Source organism: Chionomys nivalis, chromosome 8, assembly GCF_950005125.1.
Source record: "Chionomys nivalis chromosome 8, mChiNiv1.1, whole genome shotgun sequence".
Taxonomy (NCBI): Eukaryota; Metazoa; Chordata; class Mammalia; order Rodentia; family Cricetidae; genus Chionomys; species Chionomys nivalis.
Genome location: NC_080093.1, coordinates 22,870,686 through 22,897,581, shown reverse-complemented (window position 1 = coordinate 22,897,581; position 26,896 = coordinate 22,870,686). Strand labels below are relative to the sequence as shown.

At 41.6% G+C, this 26,896-nt stretch overlaps 1 protein-coding gene across 8 annotated transcripts in view; it reads right to left on the bottom strand.

Annotated features, from left to right (window-relative positions):
- Positions 1–26,896, bottom strand: part of Cpeb3 (cytoplasmic polyadenylation element binding protein 3) — a 191,720-nt gene that overhangs the window by 58,387 nt on the left and 106,437 nt on the right. For 6 of the 8 annotated variants that reach the window (XM_057777651.1, XM_057777650.1, XM_057777649.1 and 3 more), the window contains exons 5-7: positions 22,595–22,618; positions 6,086–6,253; positions 5,316–5,405 (exon numbers count right to left, since the gene is read on the bottom strand). In XM_057777651.1, coding sequence (XP_057633634.1) covers positions 5,316–5,405; positions 6,086–6,253; positions 22,595–22,618 — 282 coding nt within the window. The remainder of the gene's footprint in view (positions 1–5,315; positions 5,406–6,085; positions 6,254–22,594; positions 22,619–26,896) is intronic. The other 2 variants (XM_057777652.1, XM_057777654.1) reach the window with 1 other exon arrangement.

Genomic DNA, 26,896 nt, shown 5'->3' with positions numbered 1-26,896 from the left:
GTCTGATTTGGAACTCAAGAGGAAACTTGCTGCAGATGTCCAAATTAGCATAAACGTCACAAAGAGATTGCTTTTGGAAGCCGCGTGACATCAAATCCGGAGTCATTAAGATTTTCATCTCTCGTTAAGTAGCTTCTAATTTGGCCTAAAGAAAACAACTTGAAAGAAAAGGACACAAGCAAGAATACATGAACATAAGTATTATTACTAATGGTCTAAATTGCCAGCAAGCAAATAAATTAGGGCATGGAATAGGTAAGGCAGCCAACGAAAGTCATTAGACACTTGTGGGGAGAAGAGATGGAAATGTGAACACAAAGCTGCATCCCAGCTGTTGTTATCCTCCCAGCCCTGTATACATACACATATACATACACACATATATCCATCCATACCATAACATACACACATACACACACACACACACACACACACACGAATAAAGTCTACAAGGAAACAAAATGATGCTGATGGTAAGTTCTGCTGAGGAGGCACTATCATTCTTACTGCTCATAAAGTAACAGCTGCTCAGTGAAGATCACAGTTTTGTTCTGGTTCTACTGGCTCCATCACACTTATTGAGTATTGTTTATAATACCAGGTATTTGACAAGAAGGCCACAGTGATCTCTACTTCATGATCTTAGTAACTGTTATTATAAAATTTACTCATTTGTTCATTTTCCTCTCCCTTCTCAAGAAGGTGACTCAGGACACATGCATCTCTGACTGTCTCTGCTCCCAAAGACCCGACTATAAAACAAATGCCCATTAGGAATCTCTTCTCAGGTTAGAACAAAGGACAGACCAACTGTACATCAAATCATCAACACACCAACTTGGTCTTCTCTCTGATCAATAATGCCATCAGTCTAGCTTTAGTGAAAGGAATTTTAACAGACTCCGCTGTTGAAGTAACATGACCACTCCATCACCAGAACCAGAGATTTCTTTCTCCATCTATTCTTGTAATACCTCACTGCTAGTATCCTAAGTCTTCATAACTTCCCTATAAAACTAATCATGAAGCTAGGTGATGGTAGTGCACGCCTTTAATTCCAGCACTCGGGAAGCAGAGGTAGGCAGATCTTTGTGAGTTTAAGGAAAGCCTAGTCTACAGAGATTATCCCAGAACAGCCAGGCTACACAGAGAAACCTTGTCTCAAAAAACTAAAACAAAACATAAAAACAAAATAAACATGAAAACCAATTCTCTGCTCAAACAAATGAACCCTCAGTGATACCTGGGTACTATGCAAAGTATTTTATGTACAATTTCTTATTTAAGCATAAGAGGTCACATGAAGTCATAATTGTACATTTTTTAAAAAGCAGCACATGAGAGACATCATGTGACAGAGCTCAGGTGGACAGGTTTTTTTATTGGGTGGGGGGAGACCAGTCTCTGGGACAGAAGTGGCAGAAGAGAGAGGAAGAGAGTGAGTCAGAGAGACAGGCACAGAAGCAGAGAGAGAGAGAGAAACAGAGACAGGAGGTGGGCGAGGCCCACCCTTTAAGAGAACATGCACAGAGGTGCCCTTACTGACTGCAGCTGAGGATGCATCCTGTCAAGACCTCAAGGGCAGGCCAGTGCAGACGCCTGAATACAAACAATAATCACCATCCTCATTTTCGGATGAAATTTAGGAAGATAAATTGTTGTCCATCAAGGGGTGGAACAGGAATTCCACACAGGTGGTTTGTCTATAGTCCATATTTGAGATCACCAGTTACTCTGCTCAATACGATTAAGGCTTTGACTTTCCTCATCCTTAAAGACCATCCTGAACATGCCTGCCTCTGTGATATCCTTATTTCTAGGAGAGACTAATACAGCACAGTTAAGAACTTTGGGCTCCAGCACTTGGGAGGCAGAGGCAGGTGGATCTCTGTGAGTTCGAGACCAGCCTGGTCTATAGAGCTAGTTCCAGGACAGGCTCCAAAGCCACAGAGAAACCCTGTCTCGAAAAACCAAAAAAAAAAAAAAGAACTTTGGGCTCATAGCCAGGTATGCTGGCACATACCTATAACCTAGTACCTGAGGAGTTCAAGTCATCCTCAGATATACGTAGAGTTCAAAGCCAGACCAAGTCTCAGACATTCCCCTCCCCAGTGTAGCTCCACTCTAGCGCCATGCCTGCCTGCCTGCCTGTATGCTCCCCACCATGAGGACAACGGACCCTCTGAAACTATACGCAAGCCCCCCAGTCAAATGCTTTCTTTTATAGGTGCCTTGGCCATGGTGTTGTCCCCACACAGCAATGGAACAGTAAGACAGGTGCCTACCCTGAAAAACTGGGATGATTAAATAAGATTACGAACAAAACATCAGCCAACCTAAACAATATGTACATTGCCCCTTGCATTTTCTGCCTTTCTTCCCTTACCTATCCCCGGGGGTCAGAATTTCACACAGCCCGCAGCAATTCCTTCTTCTGGATGCCTAGAATAATTTACTCCCTTGGTATGGAATTACAAATTAGCCTACAGTTTAATAGAAATATCATCATTTATAATGCCATGCAGGAGCTGTTATAAGCACAAGAATTTTCTCCTTTGAATCCTCAAACTCAGAGAGATCCCGCTTGCCTCTGTCTCCTAAGAGCTGGGATTAAAGGCCTGTGTCACCATGCCTGGTTACATTAGCATTTTTAAGTACCTTTGAAAAAAAATCTATTGAACCCTGAATTTGACCAAGTTTAGTGAGTAGTTCATGTCTGTAGTTAAAGGTCATCCTCAGTTACAGAGTAAGTTCAAGTCCAACCTAAGCTACTTCAGACCATTTAAAAAATAAAAATCACTGGGTGATGGTGGCCCACGCCTTTAATCCCAGCACTCAGGAGGAAGGCAGATCTCTGTGAATTTGAGGCCAGCCTCATCTACAAGGCGGGTTCCAGGACTGGCTCCAGAGCTACTGAGAAACTCTGTCTCAAAAAACCAAATAAACAAATAAAAATAAAAAATCATTAATATAAAAGACATTTTTATAAAAAAACCCAAATACTGGGAAAAGTATACATTTCATAAAATAAGAAAATCAATGTGATATGAAAGAGGAATGAAATGAACCCAAAGTGTTATTTTTAACCAAAAAATTGGCAAAATTTAAAAAGGAATAATTTCCCTAACTCTCAACAAGACTGAGTTTTGTAAACCAAGTTACTAACGATGAGAACAGAAATTCTCCCTAGGAGGTAATGATTAAGCTGTATGTAAGTCAGGGCCATTGCCCAAGGTACAAAAGGCCCAGGTTTCAATCCCTTGCACCTCTCTCCATGCAAAGAAAATACAGAATGAAAAAAAATAAAAATAAAAAATATGAAAACATGAGGATACTCACAGAAGAATAATTTATGAGCAGCAACTTAAAGACCATCAACAGACCTGAATAAATACTATGCTCACTAACAATAATATACATCTGTTAAAGAAAGTTGCTAGTATTGTTGGGGGGAAATGTATATATAAAACAGCTTATATAATATAGTAATGCACATATGTAAAATTTAAAATTTCATGCTAGCCTACACATTAATAAGGAGGATACTCAGCAAAATATCCACATGATTATTTCTCACAGACATGCGTCCGGGATGATTAGATGGACAAGACCACACACATCTTTAGCGCCTTCCTTTCCCAGTGGTCGCCTGGCAACTTTGTGCCAGATCTCAGTAGAACTGTTTTCACAGCCATCACTCTTTTTTTTTTCTTTTTTGATTTCCGAGACAGGGTTTCTCTGTGGCTTTGGAGCCTGTCCTGGAACTTGCTCTGCAGACCAGGCTGGTCTCGAACTCATAGAGAATCTGCCTGCCTCTGCCTCCCGAGTGCTGGGATTAAAGGAGTGCGCCACCACCATCCGGCACAATCATCACTCTTAGAAATACCTTTCACGTGGGTCACTTTTTAAACTGTGTGACATATACTACACTGTGACGAACACATTCACTCACTAATACAACACTAGGTCTGGACTGTGCAACCATACCAGTACCTTTACAGTGTCACAAGGTGGGGGAACACATTCTCCCACTGAAATAATTTATATAATGATTTTTATCTTTTCTGGTGAGCAGAAGCTTAACTTCAAACTATAAAAATGTTGAGCAGATGTGGTTGTGCATGCCTGTAACTCTAGCACTTGAGAGGCCGAGACGAGAACATCCTGAGCTTACTGCCAGCCTGGAGTACAATGTGAAGTAGGCCCCATCTTAATGACAACAACCACCCCCCCCCCAAAAAAAAAAACCAAATTAACAGAAGATGTTAAAAGTAACAAGCAACTCTCTAGTGGTAACTTTCTTTCATGGGTTACAGAGCAAGAAAAAGGTGAACGAGAAAGAAACCTAATGAACTGAGTGTAACCGGAAGCCAGTGGCCTTCCCTAGCTTAAGCTGGAGTTTGATTCCTGCACAGGGTACAGGAAAGACAAGGATGCTGACTTCATCATCTCGTGATGGGCAATGTCGCACAGTAATAGACCACGAGTCATTTTCCAAGATGAATGGCATCCTCAAAACACAGGCTGTAGATGATAACAGAGGAAAGAGAAGCGCATCCTCTTTAAACCCAAGTCCTCTATTACATGAATCTAAGAGCACACTGAACACGAGCATCAGCACAGACATTCCCTGGCTCCACAGAAACAACAAATGCTGAGTGAGAAGCAGGACATTGTGACCCTCGGAGATTAGTGGGAGAACACCCTACAGGTTCAGAGAAGGAAGAAGCTGTGAAGGATCTTCCGCTATTAGTTCTCCACCTCTCACCAGACAGCTGTGAGTAATGGACACACCACACAAAGTCATTCTTTAGCCACTAGCTTTCCCGTGTTCTGAGATTGTAAGATTTGTTTAAAAGTTTAAAAACCCCACATGGCTATAGGGATACAAATAAAAACTAACTTTTTTTTTTTTTTGGTTTTTCGAGACAGGGTTTCTCTGTGGTTTTGGAGCCTGTCCTGGAACTAGCTCTTGTAGACCAGGCTGGTCTCAAACTCACAGAGATCCGCCTAAAAACTAACTTTTAAATATTACCATTGCTGACATTCCTCAAAACCCTAGGGTTTTCCCCCTTATGAAACAATGAGCTTAGCAAAAAAAAACTCCTCTATAATGAAATTACAAAATCTCACTGCTAATAAAACCAGGGTCATCAAACACAGTGCACTCCTGGGGAAGCCTCCCCAAGTAAAGTCCACACATAATGATATCAGTGTTATCTTACTTAAGGACGAGGGATCAACTTCAAGACTTGTAAGAATGTCTTCTATGGGGCTGGCCTCTGAGAGACCGCGTGACATCTTGAGTCCATTACCTTTAGGAGGGAAGTATGATTTGCTCTCTGCTTTATGAGGCCAGTCTACCACGAGAGGTCCAAATCTGCGAAAGCTGGCAGTGATCTCATCTATAAAACAAAGAAGGGACTTAGCAAAGTGGAAGAAAAAAACCCTACAATAGTAAGAAACATAGAACATATCTTTTTATGTAAAAAATGTTTTGAGGGACCCCCTTTTGCATTTATTTTCTTTTTAGAGTTTTCCTAAAGTATCTCTACAGCAGTAAACCCTGCAAGGGGAGACATACTGCTAGCTCAATTATTTTATCTCTTTTTTTGACTTCGGACTGGAAGGAGAAGATTGTGACTTTGTAACTCCTTGGGTGGAGGCGATCATTCCATCAGCAACAGTAAGAAATTTATCCTAAAGAAAATCTAATTGACTGACAGTATTAATACAGACATGAGAACAGCTAGGGGAAAAAGAGGCTGTGGCCATCTGCAACTTTAATGTTGTAAGTCTAAAGCTATTTTTAGCACCCATACGCACACACATCATGAAAGGACTAAAGAAACCATGACTTATTTAGATTAGCATTAGAGTTGCACGGAGCAAGCTGGTCCTAGGAAGATTTCCATGGCACTCCCAAAGTCTAGGAGAACTAAAGAAGTTTTTTAAGTTAGCTTTGTCACCATTTAATTTACACTTTCAGTGTGTGTTAGTGATGCTGGCTTGGAGAAAAGTCAGGGTCTGAACACAATGCAGAGAAGTCAGCTCTTGCAAAGTTCTTAATGAACGCACACGGTACCTTCATCGATGTCAGGAGGAAGGCCTCCAACAAACACCTTCCTAGAGTAGCGTTCCACTCGCTCCCCATTTTGACATCGAGTGGGAGAACTTAAGCCAGAGGATAAAGCCTGATCGCCATGGCTGTCATCCAAGAAGGCATCTTCAAAGGGAAAGAGAGAAGACCGACCTGAAACAAAGCAGCAGTTTCTACAATCAGAACGGCTTTCCTAGAGAACCGGCCCTATCAGAAGACCATTGTACCAAGTGAAGCAAACAAAACACAATGTACCTTGAGGTACGCTTTTCCCAAAGAATACTTATCTGAAGATCACTAAGTACAGCCATGCTTACACACAACACTGAAATGGCTGAAATAATATCTAAGGAGGAAGCATAAGCTGCGTGTTTTCCTTGATAATTATACACATATGGGCCCCATTGAAGCTACTAAGTATATGTCCTTGGAAGGAAAAAGTGTTTACACAGGGCCTCAACCCTAGCTGAGGAGCTGTCGGCAGTCAGTGGCTACAAGGGGAGGGAGAATATGTCCCTGGTAGGTCAATGGGCCCACTCCCATATAAATATGGGCAGCACTAGGTGGACTCTACTGGGGGAGGGCGGGAGAGATAAGATCAAAATACATTTTATACATATAAGAAATTCTCAAAGAATAAAAATATGTTAATAAAAGAATATACTGCTGGGCAGTGGTGGATCATGTCTTTAATCCCAGCACTCAGGAGGCAGGGGCAGGCGGATCTCTGTGAGTTCAAGAACAACCTGATTTACATAGTGAGTTCCAGGACAGCAGGTCTTTTACACAGAGAAACCTGTCTCAGAACAAAAATTATATAGATATATTTATAAGTATATCTTTGAAATGGGCTGGAGAGATGGCTCAGTGGTTAAAAGCACTGCCTGCTCTTCCAAAGGTCCTGAGTTCAATTCCCAGCAACTACATGGTGGCTCACAACCATCTGTAATGAGATCTGGTGCCCTCTTGAGGAAGAGACCTGGTCAGTCATCCTCATCAACTTAGACTATGAAACCCAATATGGACAAGTTCATATGCAAGGCTGCAAGGCTGCAAGGCTGCCCATGCATTAAAAAAAAACAAATTTGAAATACATAGGACAAGCAGTGTGAGTGTGTGTGTGTGTGTGTGTGTGTGTGTGTATTTCCCCAGATCTTTATCTGCTCTTGATGGTGACCTCAGGCGTATAGTTGTAAAGGCTGGCCCTGATGACAGAAGCTAATGATGCCTCTTCTAAAGGTAGGGCCAATGACACTTTTCCTAGCATGCAAGCATACTCCAATTTGAAAATAAGCCCATGCAGCAATATTAGGCAGGATATGTAAATGGAAATACTAAATCAAGACATGATAGTATAGCGTGGGTATGACTATGACTATCGCAATTACTCCAGACTATATTTTAAATGAGTCAACAAAACGCAGAACATGGTAGCACATGGATTAAACCCAGAGCTTGGGAAGTGAGAAGCAGGAGGATCTCTGAGTTCAAGGCCAGCCTGGTCTACACAGTGAGTTCCATGCCAGCCAGGGCTAGTGTTGCTGTCTCTCAGCAAAACAAACACAAAATCCCCATGGACTTCTTTTATTTCTTCTTTCTTTCTTTTTTTTTCTTTCTTTCTTTCTTTCTTTCTTTTTTTTTTTTTTGAGACAATGTCTTTCTATGTAGTCCTGGCTATCCTGAAACTCAATATGTAGACCAGGCTGACCTCAAACTCACAGAGATCTGACTGTTCCTGCCTCCCAAATGCTGGGATTAGAGGTATGAGCCACCATGACTGGCAATTACTTTCAATATGGAATTTCAAAATAAAGCCCAAATTAAAAACTATTTTTTTTTTCTTGTTTGAGTCTGTGAGTTCCTAGTAAAACTTTCCACTAAGTTTTACTGGCTTGAGCGCTCCAGCTTTAGAGGAAGCGAGAGAAGACAAGAAAAAGGAGGAGGAAAGAGGAGGGGGAAGAGGAGAAAGAGCAGAAGAAAGGGAGGGATGGAGGCAGGAGAAGAAACAGCAGCAGGAAGAACAAAGGAAGAAAGTAGAAAGTCCATCTCTAAGATAAACCCACATCCTTTTAAGGAAACAAGCACACAAAAGCACTTTCTCATCTAGTCAATCCTCTTTCTTTCCCTGAAACCCAGGTTTTGTACAACAATAGCCAACATTCAAAAACAGAATATAAATAGCCTTAGAAAAATGGTGACTATTTCTTTTACTATAAAGTAAAAATGTTGCTCATATAATTGTGTTAAATTATGAGCCACTCAACGGTGTTGCTAATATTATGAGCAACTCAATGTTGTAGGAAAGGTACTGTTCAGAAGCTTGGAGTTAATAAATAAAAGGGCTAAGAGTGGGGATAGTGAGACACCAAAGAGTTTTTCCTTCAGTCCTTCCCAGAGTAGCTACAAAGACAGTTTGTGTCACTGTGCCGCCTACCCTTCTTCAGCCTGCAGGGACAAACAACAGGCAGCACATTCTCGTCCCTTGATCTTTGTTTTGATCACTGGGAGTAAAAGAAACAGATCTGCAGCAACTACAGGCAAAATGGGCTTCGCACAGACATTTTCTGACAGCAGTCAGGTAAACCTGCCATGCAGTCCACGCTCTAAACCTTATCTGCTCAGAGTCAGGCTCGTGTTCAAGTCAGCTATTCCTCCTCTGAATCCCAACACTACAACTATGAGGTGTGCAAAGACAAAAGGAGAAGAGGCAGAAATGGAAAGCTCTGCCCTACCCTCATGAGAAAGCTGGTCTGCAATAGGGAAGAAGACCAGCTTTATCCAGAGCTAAGAAAGCAGAAGCCTTTAGCTCAGTGGAAACTACTTGAGGGAAAATGTATCCCTTTTCCAAGAGCAGCAAAGTCCCTCCTGATAAAGGAATCCCAGTCTAATGAGGGAGCAGGCAAGCACACAGGTAACTACAAAATAGTAGGAACTGAAAGAAGCCAAGTGACACAGTGTGTCCCTCCTGTGGTGTGCAAGAAGGCAGTTTTCAGAAGAATTTTTGTGGAGTGGGAGTTTGAGTGAAAAAACCAAAGACCCATACAGAAAAAACCTTCACATAAGCTCCTGATCTTCCATTTAAATCTGGTTCTTTCCAGCATTCCTTAAAATGTCAATACAAATGCCATTTAGGAGATGGCTCAATGGGTAAAGGGCCTGTCATAAAAATATGGGAACCAGAGGTCAGAGCCTCAGCATCTATCCAGATGCCTGGTGGGCCCAGTGGTCCACCTGCAGTCCCAGCATGTAGGAGGCAGACGCGGGATCCTGGAGCAAACTGGCCAGCTGGACTAGCACAATCGGGAAGCTCTGGGCTCAAGAGAGATCCCGCCTATATGCGTAAAATTCAAGGAGGAGAATAATCAAGGAAGTCCCTTAACACCAACCTCTGGCTTCCATGAACTTGCACACATGTACACACACTTCCACAAACTATGGGTTCACACACTACACATTACCTACAAGCAATAAACAAAGACCTTTAAACATACCCAATTCAACCCAGAAATTTAGTATTTAGCCTTGATATTCATTCTCTCTCTCCTCTCTCCAGGCCTCCCTCTCTTTCCCCATATCAAATCTATTTCTCACTAACAGTTCAAGCTTCAAAATACAACTTTACTTTAATTCCTGTCCATCACCACTCCTAAGGCCCTAACCCAAATCACCACCTCTTGCCTTGTCTTGCATAGCTGCAGAAAACCTTTCCCCACTAATGCCTACCTAGAATTCAACAATGCTTTCCAGAAGGAGGGAGAAAGGGAGGGCCTGTAGCGATTTTCCAACACTAATCTGAACACATCACCACACCCTACACTCCTGACTTCAAAAGCTCCCAATGACCTTCCACTGCCTTTTGGGTAAAGTACAAAAATATCACTGCCGCTCCTTGCTCAGTGACCTCTCTAATCACAGAGTTCCTTTGGGTTTCTTGATTGTCACCACCTTGTCACAGGTGCTAGAGACACAGTGTTCCTGCTAAGATCTATAAGCATTCCTTTCTCCAATCATAGTTAAGTCTTTAAAAAAGGTTTTGGATTTATTTATTCGTATTAGTGTTTTACCTAAATGTATGTGTGTGTATCATACACATGTACCCTGGCACCCATAGAGGCAAGAATATTGCACCAGAGCTCCTGGAACTACAGTTAGATGGTTGTGAGCCACCATGTGGGTGCTGGGACCTCTGCATGAGCAGCCAGGGCTTTTTAGCTGCTGAACCACCTCTCCTACCCATAGTTAACTGGTAATTCTTTCGGTCTCAGCTGCAAAGCCATCCTCTTCTGTGGAACTATACTGACCTTTTATATTGGGTATACCTCCTGTCTATGCAAAACACCCTGTGCTTCTCCCTCCACCCTCCCAGTTAGTACCACCGCATTTCTTTGGCTTTATTGAGTATATGTTCCCCCACCCATTAGGAAAGGGATCAAATTAATCTTAATTATTGTATTTTTTTTTTATTTTTTTTTTTTATTTTTTATTTTTTTTTTTTTTGGTTTTTCGAGACAGGGTTTCTCTGTGGTTTTGGAGCCTGTCCTGGAACTAGCTCTTGTAGACCAGGCTGGCCTCGAACTCACAGAGATCCGCCTGCCTCTGCCTCCCGAGTGCTGGGATTAAAGGCGTGCGCCACCACCGCCCGGCTCTTAATTATTGTATATCCTGCCATAGAATATATTAGAGGGACCAAAACCATGCTAGATGTGATACACCACTGAAGGAGACAAAACTGTGCAAAGCTGTCCGTGGTGGTTCACTCCAGTAATTCCAGCACTTGGGGGAATGAGGAAGGAGGATCAGGAGTTCAAAGCTAGTTTAGTGAATTCTAGACCAGCCTGGACTACAGCATGAGACTATCTTAAAAACAAACAAAAGAAAACATTATGTACAAAGACATGCATGCTTCTGTGAGCACATATTCAATGAGTATAACACAGGGGTCTGGCCACACGAGAAATGTGATCACCCCCTAGCTGTGACCTTAACTAACTTTTCACCTGAACAAGATTATAGTCTATACTTCATATTAAAACCGAATTTCCATTCCCAAATGCAATACTTCATTCTAATACTTTTTTTTTAAATCTAATGATAAGATCTCAGCTAGGCAGTGGTGGCACACACCTTTAAACTCAGCACTCTGAAAAAAAAAAAACTCAGCACTCTGGGGACAGAGGCAGGAGGATCTCTGTGAGTTCAAAGCCAGCCTGGTTTACAAAGCAAGTTCTAGGACATCCAGGCTATACACAGAGAGAAAGCCTGTTTAGAAAAACCAAGAAAAAAAAATGAAGATAGGGTCTCTTATACTCCAGGCTGGTCTCAAACTCTGTACTGAGGATGGCCTTAAGTTTTAAAAATTTATTTTTAATATGTGAGGGTGTTTTACCTTCATGTAGGCTTATATATCATGTGAGTACCTAATAAACTCAGAGGCCAGAAAAGGGTGCCCAATACCTTAGAACTAGAGTTACAGATGATTGTGAACTACCATATGGATGATAGGAATCTAACCTGGGTCCTCTGGAAGAGCTGCCAGCGCTCTTAACCAGAGGGCCACCTCTCTAGCCTTGGCCCTCAACTTCTGCTCCTCCTGCCTCTGCCTCCCAAATGCTAGGATACACTACCATACTTGGTTGTATGTAGTCTTGGGAGACTGAACCCAGGTCTCCATGCATGTTAGGCAAGTATTCTACCAACTGGGCTACATTCTCAACAAAACTGGCTTTTTACACCGGATGCCCTGAAAACTATTACACTCCCATCAGCTGTTTGTTGCTGCGACAGATCACTTCTCTAAACTACTCCTAACTATGTTTTGTCCCAAAGCCGACAGCAGCTTCTGTCACCTCTACTGGCAATTTGAGCCCAGGGAGTAGGGGGATGAGTCGAGACTATGAAGAAATCAGTGACTATCCAGATGGGCAATGAGGAAGCCCTCAACCAGAGCAGTGAAGAAGTGGCAGATATCTGAGACATTCTTGAACAAATAAGACCTTGTTTCTCATGACCAATATAACCACAGCTTCCCCGGAGGAAAATAAAAGCAAGAGTTGTAAAACTCTGGACAGTTTTCAAGATTGGCTATGGCAAGTTAAGACACTTCCTAAGGCTTTCAAAGCAAACCTCTGTCTTATTAGCAGCATTTGGAGTGCTACAGGCCTTGGTGATAAAGGCAGTCTTGGGAACGAAACTGCAAATAGTGAATGTATAGACGATGTTTCTCTAACTGCAAGGAGGAACTAAGAATATGGATTCCAGGATCCAATCCCCAAATCCACTGATCTAAATTTGTGGCAGTCAGGCTTCAAAATCCACACTCCCACCCCAGTGATTCCTACACAAAAGTTTAAGAGCCACCCAAATGATATTAATCTGTCTGCAGCCGGCGCTCACTGAAAGATATCTGTATGAAGTGTATAGGATTTAGACAGCATCCACGTTAGGGAAAGCACAGCCTCATGGTTGAAATATAAAATCTTCAATCAGCTTTACTCTAACATGACTGCCTAAAGTGGTGATGGGTAAAACACACTGCTATAGGAAACACTTGGGCTTAAGGGAGGGTTGAAGTTATGGTTCAGGGGCAGAATACTTGCTTAGTTTGTATAAGGTTCTAGGTTCAAGACACAGAAGAAAAAAATTGTCAACTTGGTTTACATAGAGAGCTCCAGGACAGCCAGGACTAAATAGACCAGCCTCCAAAAAGTAAAAAAGAAGGAGCATTTCTGTGGGCTACAGTGATCTCACAACCTGACAGCCCATCCATTTTCCTCTGCTCTAGTCATAAGCCCCTCAAGGACTGTTTATTTACTTTTTAATGTATATCTTCAGGCATTTGTGTGTTTGCCATGTTCGCATAGGTGCCTATGGATGCCAGAAGAAGTTGGATCCCCTATAGCTGGAGTCACATGCCTGATTGTGGGTGCTGAGAATAGAACATCCGGCCTTTGGCTCTTAACAGAGACTCTGTGCATGAATTTAACACTTTGTTAATGTGAGGGGTGACTTCTGAACCGGTGACAAATTGGCCAGTGATGCTTCCATTGCCATAGACGCACACCAGGGTAAGTTAGTGCACTGGTACTCTGAGCAGTCCACGGAACCCTCGTGAAGCTATTATCCATGTAGTCATTTGGTTGGAATCCATCCATGCTCAAAGCAAATTGTCCCAGATGGGCTGTTTGGCACATGCCTGAAATCTCAGCACGTGGGAGGCTGAAGTAGGAAAATCTCACGTCTGAGGCCAGCAATACCCCAATCTACTCATGCCAGCAAGACCCTGCCTTAATGCAAATAATAGTGATTGGGTTGGGGATGTGCTAAGGATGGGCTACATAAAAAACAAACAAACAAACAAACAAACAAACAATGCCAGCCCTAGGGAAACTGCTAAAATGTTACCTCCTGGACGTGTTCTTAGGAACTGAAATCTTAAGGAGCTGCATGTGAACTGTCCTACATTCCGGCCTCAGTATCTAGCAACCCTCTGACATAATTCCTGTTCTTTAAGGGAAACATACCCCAACACCAAAAGAAGACATTATAAATCTGAATTAGAACCTCAAGATACTTCCACAGAAAGTGTATATACAATCTTCCACCAGAAGGGAAAGGAAAGGTTTCTTGACTGTTCTAACTTGGCCATGAGGCACTCCACTAAATGCTCTTCCGGTATATACTCTGTTATTGTCCAGATGCAGTGTCTGAACCAGAGCATGAATGAATAATACATGAAAGTGACAATGAGCTAAAACTAAATGACCCGGGGATCAAAGCACCAGGCGACCTTCAAAGTGCTAGTAGACAAGGGGATATTGTTTATGATCTAACAAATAAAGCTTGCCTGACGATCAGTGTACAAAACTAGCCACACTAGTCAGCCATACAGGTCAGGCAGTGGGTGCACACACCTTTAATCCCAGAAGCCACACTAGTTAGCCATAGAGGCCGGGCAGTGGTGGTGCACACCTTTAATCCCAGCACTAGAGAGGAATATAAAGTGAGATGAGACAGGAACTCGCTCTCTTTTCAGTCTGAAGATTTCGTAGAGGTAAGAACTCTCTAGTGACTGACCGCTTTTCTTCTCTGACCTTTCAGCTTGAACCCCAATATCTGTCTCTGGGTTTTTATTACTCGTGCTACAGGAAAACCTCTTCGTGATGGTCCTTTTCAGGAGGCACCTTCCTGCAGCAAATGGTGAGAAAACCAGAGCCAGTGGCCATGCTGTGCTTCTAAATATATTCAAAGGTGAGCTCTTGCCAAGCCCCTGCCATGACCCTCGCTGCTCTAGGGCACTCCTAGTCCAAGGCTTCCATTTTCAGATGCCTTTCAGCTCAGTCTTGCAAGTAGCTCAGAAATTAGTCTAAGAATTTAACAATAATGGATAATGAGAAATAGCTTCCTAAAAATAAATAACATATCTCTATGGAAACAGAAAGAGTTTCCAGCTTAATCTCCAGTCTTTAACTGTGGAGAAGACAGATCCCCTATCTGTGTCTTACTTTGTAATGTAAGAAGTGATCCAGATGAAAGGTTTTTAGGTCTCTAGAGACTCCAGGCTCCTTTTTAAACACATTTTGTTTGTTTGCATGCTCGGGTCTGTTTCTTTGTTTTCAGACAGGCCTCACTATGTAGCCCAGGATGGCCTTAAACTCTTGATCCTGTTTCAGCATACTCAGTGCTAGGATTACAAGCACATGCCACTATGCCCTGCCCAGAAATCTTATGTAACAAAAACAGACTTGACTTTTTTATTAAAAAGTGATATATCTTAGGCATCATAAACTTGCAAGCAAATTCTTATTACTTTTTGTTTTTTTGGAGGCAGGATCTTTATTATATAGAAAAGGCTGTCCCCAAACTCCAATCTGCCTGCCTCTGTCTCTGCCTCCTGCGTGTTAAGATTATAGGTGTCTGTCAACACATTCAGTCATGAGTAAACTCTTACTATCCACCCTCACCTTTTCTCCCACTCCCATTTCATGTCGTGGTGTTACCATTCACCCCATAGCTTCCACCAGAACCTCAACATTGCTAAGGTCACCTTCTGAGTTACTTGCCACATTCAATTCATCAGCATGATGTCATCCTTCCAATTCTATTGCTCCTTCTCTCCAGAGTACATCATTGTTAATCTCTCTGCAGCCTCATTGCCATTGCACTAACAAGGCAACCCCTCTTCTGTACCCATTCCTCTTCAAGTGGCCGAGTGGTGCTTTCAAAACATAAATGTAGTCACTAGGCCCTGCAACAATTTCCTTCCACACTTGGACTAGGCTCAAAATCCCTACAAGAAGTCAAAGTCAGTCAAAGCCGGTCCTTTTCCTCCCTCCAAACTCACCCTACACTCACCAGCTCCATCCATTTCTTTGCCCTGACTCTTTTTAAAGACAGCAGTTTTATTGAAATATAATTCACATGTCATATAATTCATACATTTATCCAATTTCAAGTCACATTCCATCTTCCCTCAACCACTCAGTTCTAGGCCACACCATTCATCTTTGTGTCCCAGCAGATTTTCCTCTTATGGATTTTAGATGAGTGGAATGCTATATAACAGGTAACTGGCATCTTTACTCAGCATATATTTTCAAAATTTATGTATACTGTATTGTGCATTACTATTTGCATAAAGCCTTTTGCACAAGCTATTTTGCCCATCTTCCCTTTATAAAAGATTCATGCCAGGCGATGGTGGCGCACACCTTTAATCCCAGCACTTGGGAGGCAGAGGCAGGTGGATCTCCGTGAGTTCGAGACCAGCCTGGTTCCAGGACAGGCTCCAAAGCCACAGAGAAACCCTGTCTCGAAAAACCAAAAAAAAAAAAAAAAATCATTTATGAGCATTTTACCTGAATGTATATATGGGCAATGCATGCATGATTGCTGCCTACAAAGGCTGGAAGAGAGTTCTAATGAAACTATTCCATTTTTTGTAAGTTTGAAACTTGAAACTTTTCATAATTAAAAAATTAAAAGCCATGCATGGTGGTGTATGCCTGCAATCCCAATTCTCTAGAATGAGACACCATAGAACCCTAAATTCAAAGCCAGACTAGAACAGGTAGTGAGATCCTATCTCAACAAACAAAAAAGTCCCAGATGTCCCTTGTCCTTTTATGCTTCACTTTGAATATCACCTGACCTCCACCAGTGAGATAGGTATCTCCCATTCTTTTCTTCCTAGTACTGGCAGAGAGAAAGTTTCCTGCAGCTCAGGCTGGCCTGGAATTCATTAAGAAGACAAGGCTGACCTTGAACTCCTAATCCTTCTGCCTCTATCTACCAAGTTCTGTAGTGAGAGCCACGAAGAAATATACAAATATATATATATATATATATATATATATATATATATATATATATATATATATATAAATTTATTAAGGAGTGCCAGGGAGAACAGACTCACGGAGTTGGGGATCAAGGGGCTGGGAATGGGTCACACACCACTTCACGCTGTCTAACTTGGTCTTCACAACACAAGAGAGCAGGCCACCCTTTCTCCTTTTAAGAGATCCCCTCTGCAGGCAAGAAGTCACACCCCAAACCCAGTACCACAAAGCTATTGGTGAAATGAATTTACACAACAAGTTCTAGAGTTACAAGCTTACAACACCATGCCTGGGCTTTTAACAATTACTTTACTTTCATTACTGTGTTGCTCTGGGGCAATGGTGCACATGCAGAAGTGAGGGGACAATTTGGTGCAGTTGGTTCACTTTTTCCATCTTTAGGTGGGGTCGATGATTGAACTCAGGTCACCAGATTTATGCAGCAAGCATCTTTATCCACTGAGCCACATCATCAACCCCTGGCTTTTATCAAATGAATAAGAATATCTGTCTCACTTATTTATCATCTCTGTCCTATCTAAAGCAAACTCCAAGCAAAGTGAGAGACCATGTCTGGAGTATACAACCAGGCAGGATTGCAACACTTAAAGGAGCAGAAGGCCTGGAACTCCATTTTCACTCTTCCTTCTGATCTTCCCACACCAGTTTCTCAGAATAGGGAAAACTATTCAATTCCTCTCGCTCTCTTCTGTGTTCATATTTCCCATTACTATATTGACCAATAACAATCAAGATATTACCATCACAAACATTAAGTCCAACTCATGTCTATTCTTTACTTCAGAACCATTTATTTCTGTCTTTCAATAGACAAGCTCACAAAACTCAGTTTGCATTAGCAGAATGACAGACAGGTACCATGGTCTCACCAGCACAGCTGCAAGGCCTCTCAGAACTGGCTTGACACAGAAAGATGACCTCAACTCATGAATCCAAGTTTGTTTTATTGAACTTTAGAACTTTGTAATCAATTAAGGCATCCACTGGTATAGAGTCACGTTTGTGGCCTAACTATTTACAATATTAACTCCAACCATTCTTTTTTTTTTTTTTTTTTTTTTTGGTTTTTCGAGACAGGGTTTCTCTGTGGTTTTGGAGCCTGTCCTGGAACTAGCTCTTGTAGACCAGGCTGGTCTCAAACTCACAGAGATCCGCCTGCCTCTGCCTCCCAAGTGCTGGGATTAAAGGCGTGCGCCACCACCGCCCGGCTTCCAACCATTCTTTGTATTTGCTCATCTGCACTGTTCAAATGGAAATTTTTGGATTTTCTTTGCTGCTGAATAACTAGAAATTTCTGTTAAACATAAGAATACTGGTGCAGAGCTGGAGGTACAGCTCAATGGTAGGACACATGTTTAGTGTGCGTAAGGACCTGGGTTCAGTCACTAGCAGCAAACATCACACACACACACACACCATTGGTACAATTAATCTGTCTACTTGTAAACAAATGTCTTCAGGAGCCCAGAAAAAACTCATAACCATGTAAAATTTAAAATTACAATATTCATTAAATGTGCAAGCTGCGAGCACCTACCAGAAAGCTCAGCGCTGGGGAAAATGAAGGCAGCAGCACTGTCACGGCTTGAGAAACCCTTGGGCTATACAGTGAATACAGGCTGAGAGGGCGATAAAGGGAGTCCCTGGTTGTTTTTTTTTTAAAAAAAATAAAATAAAATAAAAGGGGGAAGAGGAGGAAAGTAGAAAGGAAGGAAAAGAGGGGAAAGGGCACAAGCAAAGGTCTTACATGGCTCTATCTAGCAACCTAGTTTCCAGCAGAGTTGAATACACATTAAACTTGTTAGAGGAAGAATATTCCTGAAAGATAAGGTTAAGATTCTTTGATGTAACAGACAAGATTGTCTGCAGTAACAAAATAAAAATGGATATTAATAGGGAAAAATGATTCTTATTTTCCAGTCTTATTCTTTCACATATATTTTCCGCTGCACCATTTCCCCCAGCACTGGGGATTAAAGCCAGATAAGGACTCTACCATTGAGCTACAACTCCACCTAATCCTTCTCTTCTCCTCCTAGTTTTTCCTCAGCCCCTTTCCCCCAGTTCCATTGCTAGAATTGCTTGGCCTCCAAAGAGATGATCTCCAATATTCCCATCCAAGCCTTTGGTTAATGCCCAAGTTCTTTCCTGCTTTCATTACTTGTATCATGAAACTCTCTTTCAAAAGCCTGGCATAGCTGTGCCCAGAGATTCGCCTTCTGATTCAAAAGCCATTCACCAAGACAGCATGGACCATCTTATTGACAGCTTTTCCTCAAGCTGGATCCATGCAAACTCAGGGACATGACAGGCTCACCTCTACACTCTCTTCTTGCTGAATCACAGACTAGATGCCTTGCTTCCCACTTTTCTTCCAGCATCCAAAGAGTTCCTGAAATTCTCTCAAATCTTCCACATACATTCCTACTTCCCATTCCTAAAGAATTTACCAACATGTATATATAACACATAGAATATGAGTTAGAGTAAAGTTCTGTTCTTTTTTACTGTGTTTTAATTTTTTAATTTATTATTGTGGGTATGATGCATGTGGGCTGGAGATCATGTGGAGAAGACAACTTTGTGAGTCTGTTCTCTCCATCCACCTTTGTGGGTCCCTGAGAGAAAATACATGTCATCATAGGTTTGTATGTCATGTCATCATAGGTTTGTATGTCATGTCATCATAGGTTTGTATGTCATTTTATCATAGGTTTATATGTCATGTCATCACCACAGGGTTTGCATGTCATGTCATCACCATAGGTTTGCATGGCATGCCATCATCATAGGGTTTGCATGGCATGTCGCCATAGGTTTGTATGGCATGTACTTTACCTCGAGCCATCCCACTTGTCCCTCAAGTTCTATTCTTTTTTTAAATTTGTTTTTATTTCATGTGCATTGGTGTTTTACCCGTCTGTGTGAGGGTGTTGGGTCCCCCAGAATTGTAGTTACAAACAGTTGTGAGCTGCCATGTGGGTACTGGAACTTGAACCTGGGTCCTACAGATGAGCAGTCAGTGCTCTTCACCACTGAGCCATCTCTGCAGCCCTGTAAGTTCTATTCTTAATCGTAAATAGAATGAAGTAATTAATATCTATCACTGAGTTTATTTAGATGTTTTGAGCAGTTTAAATTTTAACATAATCGCTAGTCCTGGGAACTCTGTGCCTGGAACCCTGCCTCATCTGTTCCTGCCAGACCCTGTGGGTCACCCTCCCACCCTGGTGTCTCAGAGCTCTGGCTCAGTGGGCCAGGATGGGGGCAGGCCCTTCTTGTTGGGCTGGATTGTATATAATGTTAATAGTGAAAACCCAACGCCACATTTTTATAATTGTGATTAAACTTTATTGTACAAAAAATTATTAAAGTCACTTATTTATTATTTATTTATTAAGACAGGATCTCACCATGTAGACCAGGTTGGACTTGAATTCAGAGATTTATCTGCCTGCCTCTGCCTCCCAAGTGCTGGTATTAAAAGCTTGGCTTTTTGGGGTTTCAAGAAGGTATTGCTGTGAAACCCTGGATAGTCTGGTCTGGTGCTGTTTATGTATGCTAGTCTAGCCTCAAATATAAGGCAATTCTCCTGCCTCAGCCTCCCAAGCATTAGAATTACAGACGTGTACTACTATGTCTACCAAGTAATTTTCAATATTTTATTTTTGTTATAAATAGGAGCTCACAGTACTTCTTGGCTGGCCCCAAACTCCTAGTTCAAGTGATCCTCCTGCCTTAGTCTTCTGAGCGACCAGGACTTTAAGCAAATATTATTTTGAGCTAATAACTTAAAAAATATAAAGCAAACTCTTCTACATAGATGAGTGTTATCTCAAAATAATCCTAATTAAAAGTATTTAATATGACTATACACAGAGCATAGTGTTAGGCACAAGTAATAATTGTCCTCAAATAACTTATCTTCAACTGAAGAATCAGGGTACAAAGGAAAGACAGGAGGAATACAAGGTAATAGAAGCAGAAGAAAATACTGTCTGTAAGGCCACCGGGCAGGGCTTCTTAAAAAGGTCAAGGCTTGGCAGGATGGGAAAGATGGTTCAGCAGTTAAGAGCACTTGCTGCTTTTACTCGGGACTCAGGTTTGGTTCCCAGCAGGTCACAACCATCTCTAACTCCAGTTTCAGGGGGTCAGATGCTCTCTTCTGGCCTCTGCAGGCGCCAGGCATGCATGCACACACATGCGTGTGCCGCACACACACACACACACACACTTTAAAATGAATTAAGAAAGAAAGGAAAAGGCTTAAATTTGGTTCACATTAGTGAAGTAAGGTGTAAAAGTGTGGGTGAGCAGCCAGTACGTGGTGACGACCAGAGGCGAGCAAAGCACATTGAATGACGAAGATGGGGTGAGAGGGGAACCCTCAGTGGGGAGTGAGAGCGATGACGTGGAGCAAGTGTGTTTCACAAAGATGGCGCTGCAGAACAGAGCAATTGAGAAGGGGGCAAGCTTAAGACACCAGAGGCCAGTCATGAAAAGTGGCTGACCCATGCATGAGAAAAGGGCAGTCCCTCCTGTCTACTCTCCAGGAGGTTTCTGCTTCCTATGGAAAATGCTTCAGTCCCTACTCCTTCCTGCATTTCCTACCAACAAGTGTTGTGCAAAATGGCAGAGTGCTATAACAATATACCAAATGATATAAAGAGAGGAGATGTTATTGTAGGCCTTTACCTTTATGATTAAGGTATATCTAAAAATATTACTGTTCATCATCAGATTATTTTAAATGCCAGTAACTTTCCTTGAAGAAGTCTTTGACAAAAGAGGCAATTATCTATCATTTGAAAATTTTCTTGTTCTAAAAGTAAGCAGTTACGTTCTATAGATAAAATTTATGTGAATAAAAATTATTTTATACAAAGATACAAAAATATATTACCCAAAGTAGAAATGATTATAATTAACATTTCATCATACATACATTAAATTCAGTCAATATTCATTTATCCAATAAATATTTACTGTGTAATAAATGATAAAATACTATCAATTTAATATCATTATTTTCTCTTTATGACAACAAAGTCAGACATTCTGAAAAAGGTAAATATTAGCAAATATGAAACAAAGAGACAGACTCAAATATTGGTTCCGGCTTTGATCTGAAGTCACCCAGCAAGCCAACGTCACCCTTCTCAGCTTCTGCAATGAGCAGCAGACAGGTCTTACATTTGTGGAATGCTTGATGCACATGTACACCTTTTCTTAAATCCAGAACTTTGGACGTTATGAAGTTGGGCAAGTTTGGTTCTATTCCCTCATAATCTGCAGATGAGGAAGCCAGCTCTAAATCACAGGCTGTGAGCACAGCCCAGGGGCTCGTCCTAAATCCCACCTTTCCCATCAGCTAGGCTTCCTCTTGCTACTTCTCAAACCATAGTTACAGGTGAGGAAATAGTCAAGGGGTACAGCATTACACAAATGAAAGTTATACTCATTAGCTCAGGCTTAAAGGGACACGCACACACACATATACACACAAATTATAGGTAAAGACCTTGGAAGGGACCCTAAAATGAAAACTTCTCCTAGCCTCAGGAGAAGCTTGCCTTTGGATGCAACAGAAAAGAAAATCACCAGACAACTTAGTAAAATCAAAAATTGTCCCCCAAAACTGAGACCATGTCCTCTAAATCATATGAAAAGGACATAGAAATACAGGGCCAAATTGGCCTTTATTTCCTCATGTTCATTCACAAAATTCCAAACAAAAACTTCCAGATAAAGTTGTCTTTGTTGTAACTTTATTAAGACTAAAAGAACAAGCCAGGTGGTGGTGGCGCATGCCTTTAATCCCAGCACTCGGGAGGCAGAGGCAGGCGGATCTCTGTGAGTTCGAGACCAGCTTGGTCTACAAGAGGTAGTTCCAGGACAGGCTCCAAAACCACAGAGAAACCCTGTCTCAAAAAACCAAAAAAAGACTAAAAGAACAAATTACCAATAATTATAATAAATGATTATAATAAAAGCAATGAAGAATTGCTTTCCTAAAATAATTAAGCTAAAACATCACACCATATATTAATTACTGTCTTATACACACAGGCATAAACACGCACATAGTCACACTTACAGTTTGGCAAGCAAAAGATCTCATTAAAAAAACAATTACCTCGTCTCCGCCCATAGCTCCTGGCTGCATGTAAACACAGAAGAAAACCATGGGTATTTGTATCAAAATGGTGAATTTAGAAATTAGAGAAATGTTCACACAAACGTTATCTAAGTATTCTTGAAATGCTAATCTGGAGATCCTGTTCTGCTTCACAGTTCACACCCCGGGGAAAACCTTCATGAAGCATTAAAGTCACAACAACTCAAATGGCTGTGGTAGCTGCTGGAACCCAGCCTCACGAGTCGTATAAGTCTTTATTGGGTATACTGGGGCCTATTATCTATATCAGACATAGATAAGAGCCTTTTAAGAATAATTTGTAAATCTTCATTTGAACTTTATATTACCATCAGATATCACTCACAGAAAAAATATTCTAAATAACTAAGTTATTGCATATGATGGGCATTCCAAACTTCTTACTACACACACACACACACACACACAACTTCACAAATGCCCTGAAAATGTATAGAAATTATATGTCATTAGTTGTTTCTTTAAAGAATCCATTTCTGTGAATTTTTGTATGTATGCAATGTCACATGTATGGGGCCACATATGTATACAAGTGTGTTTGCACATACATATAGAGTCCTGAAGCTGATATCATGTGTCTTCCTTAATTGCCCACCACTTCATTTACTGAGGCAAGGTCTCTTGCTGAACTAAACAAGAGTTTGTGAGTCGGCCTAGTGAAGCTGGCCAGCTTGCCCTGGGGATCCTGCCTCCACCCCCTGAGTGCTGAGATTACAAGCATCCATGCTTGGCTTCCATTTGAGTCCTGGGGATCCAAACTCCAGGACGCTCACGCTTTGCTTGGCAAGTGTTTTAATCCCACTGAGCCATCTCCCCAGCTTAGTTTCTATAAAATTCTTAGTGGAGTTTCTCTTACTCTCTCCATTTGCCTTCCACATCTCACCATTATTTATATCATAGGAAGGAGAAAGTACTACATTTTACATCTGTAAAATGAAAGTAGAAATACATCAAGGCTCTGGATCTGCCAAGGCAGCCCATAATAACGGAATTCTGAAGGCTGCTTCGTCGCAGCTTGGGCCCAGTGTTTAGCGGAGCTATGGCTTCATCTATCACCAGTTACTACTTACAGTGGTACTGAGAATGGAAAGATTAAATTTGAAACCTTCTTAAATTTGAAACCTCCAGTTGATGGAGGAGTTACTTTCATTTAATAAAGAAACTGCCTTGGCCCATTTATAGGCCAGCCCTTAGGTGGGTGGAGTAAACAGACAGAATGCTGGGAGAAAGAAGCCGAGTAAGTGAGTCGCCATGATTCGCCCACCAGACACAGACGCAGGTTAAGATCTCCCTGGTAAGCCACCAGATCATGGTGCTACACAGAATATTAGAAATGGGTTAGACCAATATGTAAGAGCTAGCCAATAAGAGGCTAGAACTAATGAGCCAGGCAGTGATTAAAAGAATACAGTTTCCGTGTAATTATTTAGGGACATAAGCTAGCCATGCGGGCGGCCGGGTGCTAGGAACTTAGCCCACCGCTCTTAGTACAACATCCAGTTCTATAAAAACAAATGAAACCTTAAACTACATTTAATCTATGAAGCATACAATGCCACAAAACTCCTTTGCACTGAAAAATGATCATAAAATGGACTCATTAGTACTACGGAATAACGGGAAGGGAAGAAAAGCATTCCTTGAAGACGCCAGACTTTTCAGCAACATCCCTGAAACCACTCACGAGTCTCACTGCTTTCTACTTTCTAACTCTGTCACCTCCACCTTTGTCCTCTTTCCTTTTCCTCCATTCAAAGATGAGAAAGGGTTACCCAGTTCAGATCTCCCTGCCTCATTCCTCAGCCCTATTATAACCTAGAGTGAAGAAATCTCTTCTGAATTTATACAGCTACTATTGTCTCCCATCAGTCCACAGGGGATGTGTTCCAAAGCATCTAAAAGGGCTTACTCTTCTCATTATTTGGAACCTGAAATTCATCTCCCCGCAGGAGAGCAGCTTGCTTCACCCACAATGACATGGACAGATTAGCACTGATGGGTTAACATCGTGATTCTATCGCTTGTCCCTTTGTGCCTTCTCTCCCATTCCCAGTGATGCCATGCTGCCTGTTAAACCACTGGAAAAAAAAAATCTCTACTGAGAGAGAAAATAAAAGTACTTTGTATTCAAAATTACAAATTACTCAGTGTTCTCCTTAACAACAACACACCACCACCACCATTATCTCTCATTTCAGGGCAAATATTCCATGAAAACAAAATCTGATTCGAATGTAAAAGTATCAGGGACCACTGGTTCTTAGCACCTAACCTAAAGAATAAGTGAGAATCCTGTTCACTTAAAACTATAACTGCCGAACACCTGAGAACACAAAGTAAATAGATTTAGGCTTTATGGGGTGGGATGAGCACTTTGAACTGAGAGAGGGGAAGAGTTGCAAAAGACCTCCATGGACCAGGTGATGGTGGTGTTGGCCTTTAATCCCAGCACTCGGGCAGATCTCTGTGAGTTCGAGGCCAGCCTGGTCTACAAAGTGAGTTCCAGGACTCTGTTACACAGAGAAACCTTGTCTTGAAAAACAAAACAAAACAAAAAGACCTCCATGGGAATTTGAACTAATGCTTTCTTTAAAGTTCATGATTTTAGCTTCTTCTCATTTTCCATTTCTGAAAAGAACTGCAAATGGGCTCCTGATGGCAGGACAACATACAGAAGAGACAACCAATTTGAGAAGCAGTTTGAGAATCTGACGTTTGTTTATATCCCTCACTGATGAATTGAAATATGCTCCATCTTGGTCCTAACCAGTATTTTATCTAAGATCTCTATGATAGTATTACTATACCAGCTATAAATGAATGATCACTATTTGCTTCACACCTATTAATATGCTTTAGTGTAACATACAAATTTATGGCTTGTTTTTCTTTGTTGTTTTGGTTTTGCTTTTGTTGAGACAGAGTCTCAGTACATAGCTCTAGCTAGAATGGAATTCACAGAGATCTACCTGTCTCTGCCTCAGAGGTGCCTCTGGGGATTAAAGACACGTACCCTCACGCCCCTCCCCATGTGTAACAATTACATGGTTCCCCAACATGAGCTTTGTAGATGACACTGTTATGCTACATGTCAAGAGTTTGGCAATGGGGAGATGGCCGAGTTGGCCAAGTGCCTGCTGCACAAGCATGAGGCCCTGAGTTTGAACTCATAGCACACATATGAAAAACCAGAGATGACCACACAGGCCTATAATCAAACTGGGCAGGTCAACCAGCCTAGCCAAATTGGTGAGCTCCAGGTTCAGTGAAAGACCCTGTCACAAAAAAAATAAGGGGAAGATGGGAGAGGAACACATCTAATGTCGACCTCTGGCTGCCACTCACGTACATTCCCATATGAACACTTGCTCATGCACACACACACGAGACTGGATAGCATTGTACACAGTCGAGGGAGAGAGTAACACATGACATGCTTTGATTGTCTGTAGAACATAAGCCAATTCTGATGGCAATTTGAAATTTGATAAATTTGCTTCTATGAGGACTATTTGTGAGTAGTCCAGTTTGAGTCAAATGCTTCCATTAGAGAAAGGTAATGAATACTGAAAAGAATGTTGGGGGAAAATAGCAGTGCTTTCATCTAGAGATAAGAATAGCTGTAAGGAAGACCCACCCGCCTCAGTCTCCCCAGAGCCAGTACACAAACCCATGCCACCACAGCCACCTTATTTACATGGGTCCTGGGATTAAACATGGGTCTTGCAGGACAAGCACTTTACCGATAGCTCTCTCCCCAGCCTGCAATCTCGTTTTAAATTTTGGCCTGTACACATGGAAATGGGCTTCACTGTGAGAGCTGCAAACATGTACACACCATAAGACCTCCTCCTCGTTTCTCCACACATTTTCCTCTTTCTTGTGTCTTTCCTCCTCCCCTAGTGTCCCTTTTTGCTTTCACGAGACATGTATTCTATTATTCTCTCTTGCTTCTCCCTCCTTTCTTCTTTCCCTCTTATAGCCCCCTCCCCCATTCTTCTACTTCAGTGGTGGCGGTAGTGTGTGTGTAGATTCTGCATGACAGAAAATGTGATATATGTCTTTCTAAGCTTTATAACATAAAGAACTCCAAATCCATTCATTTTCCTACATGTCATAACTTCAGATATCTTTATAGGTGAAACTTCATTTTGTATATTTACCACATTTTTTTAAATACAGGATCATACTATGTAGCCCTGGTTGTCCTGCAATGCTGGGATTAAGGGCATGTGCTATAAAGCCTATGTATCACATTTT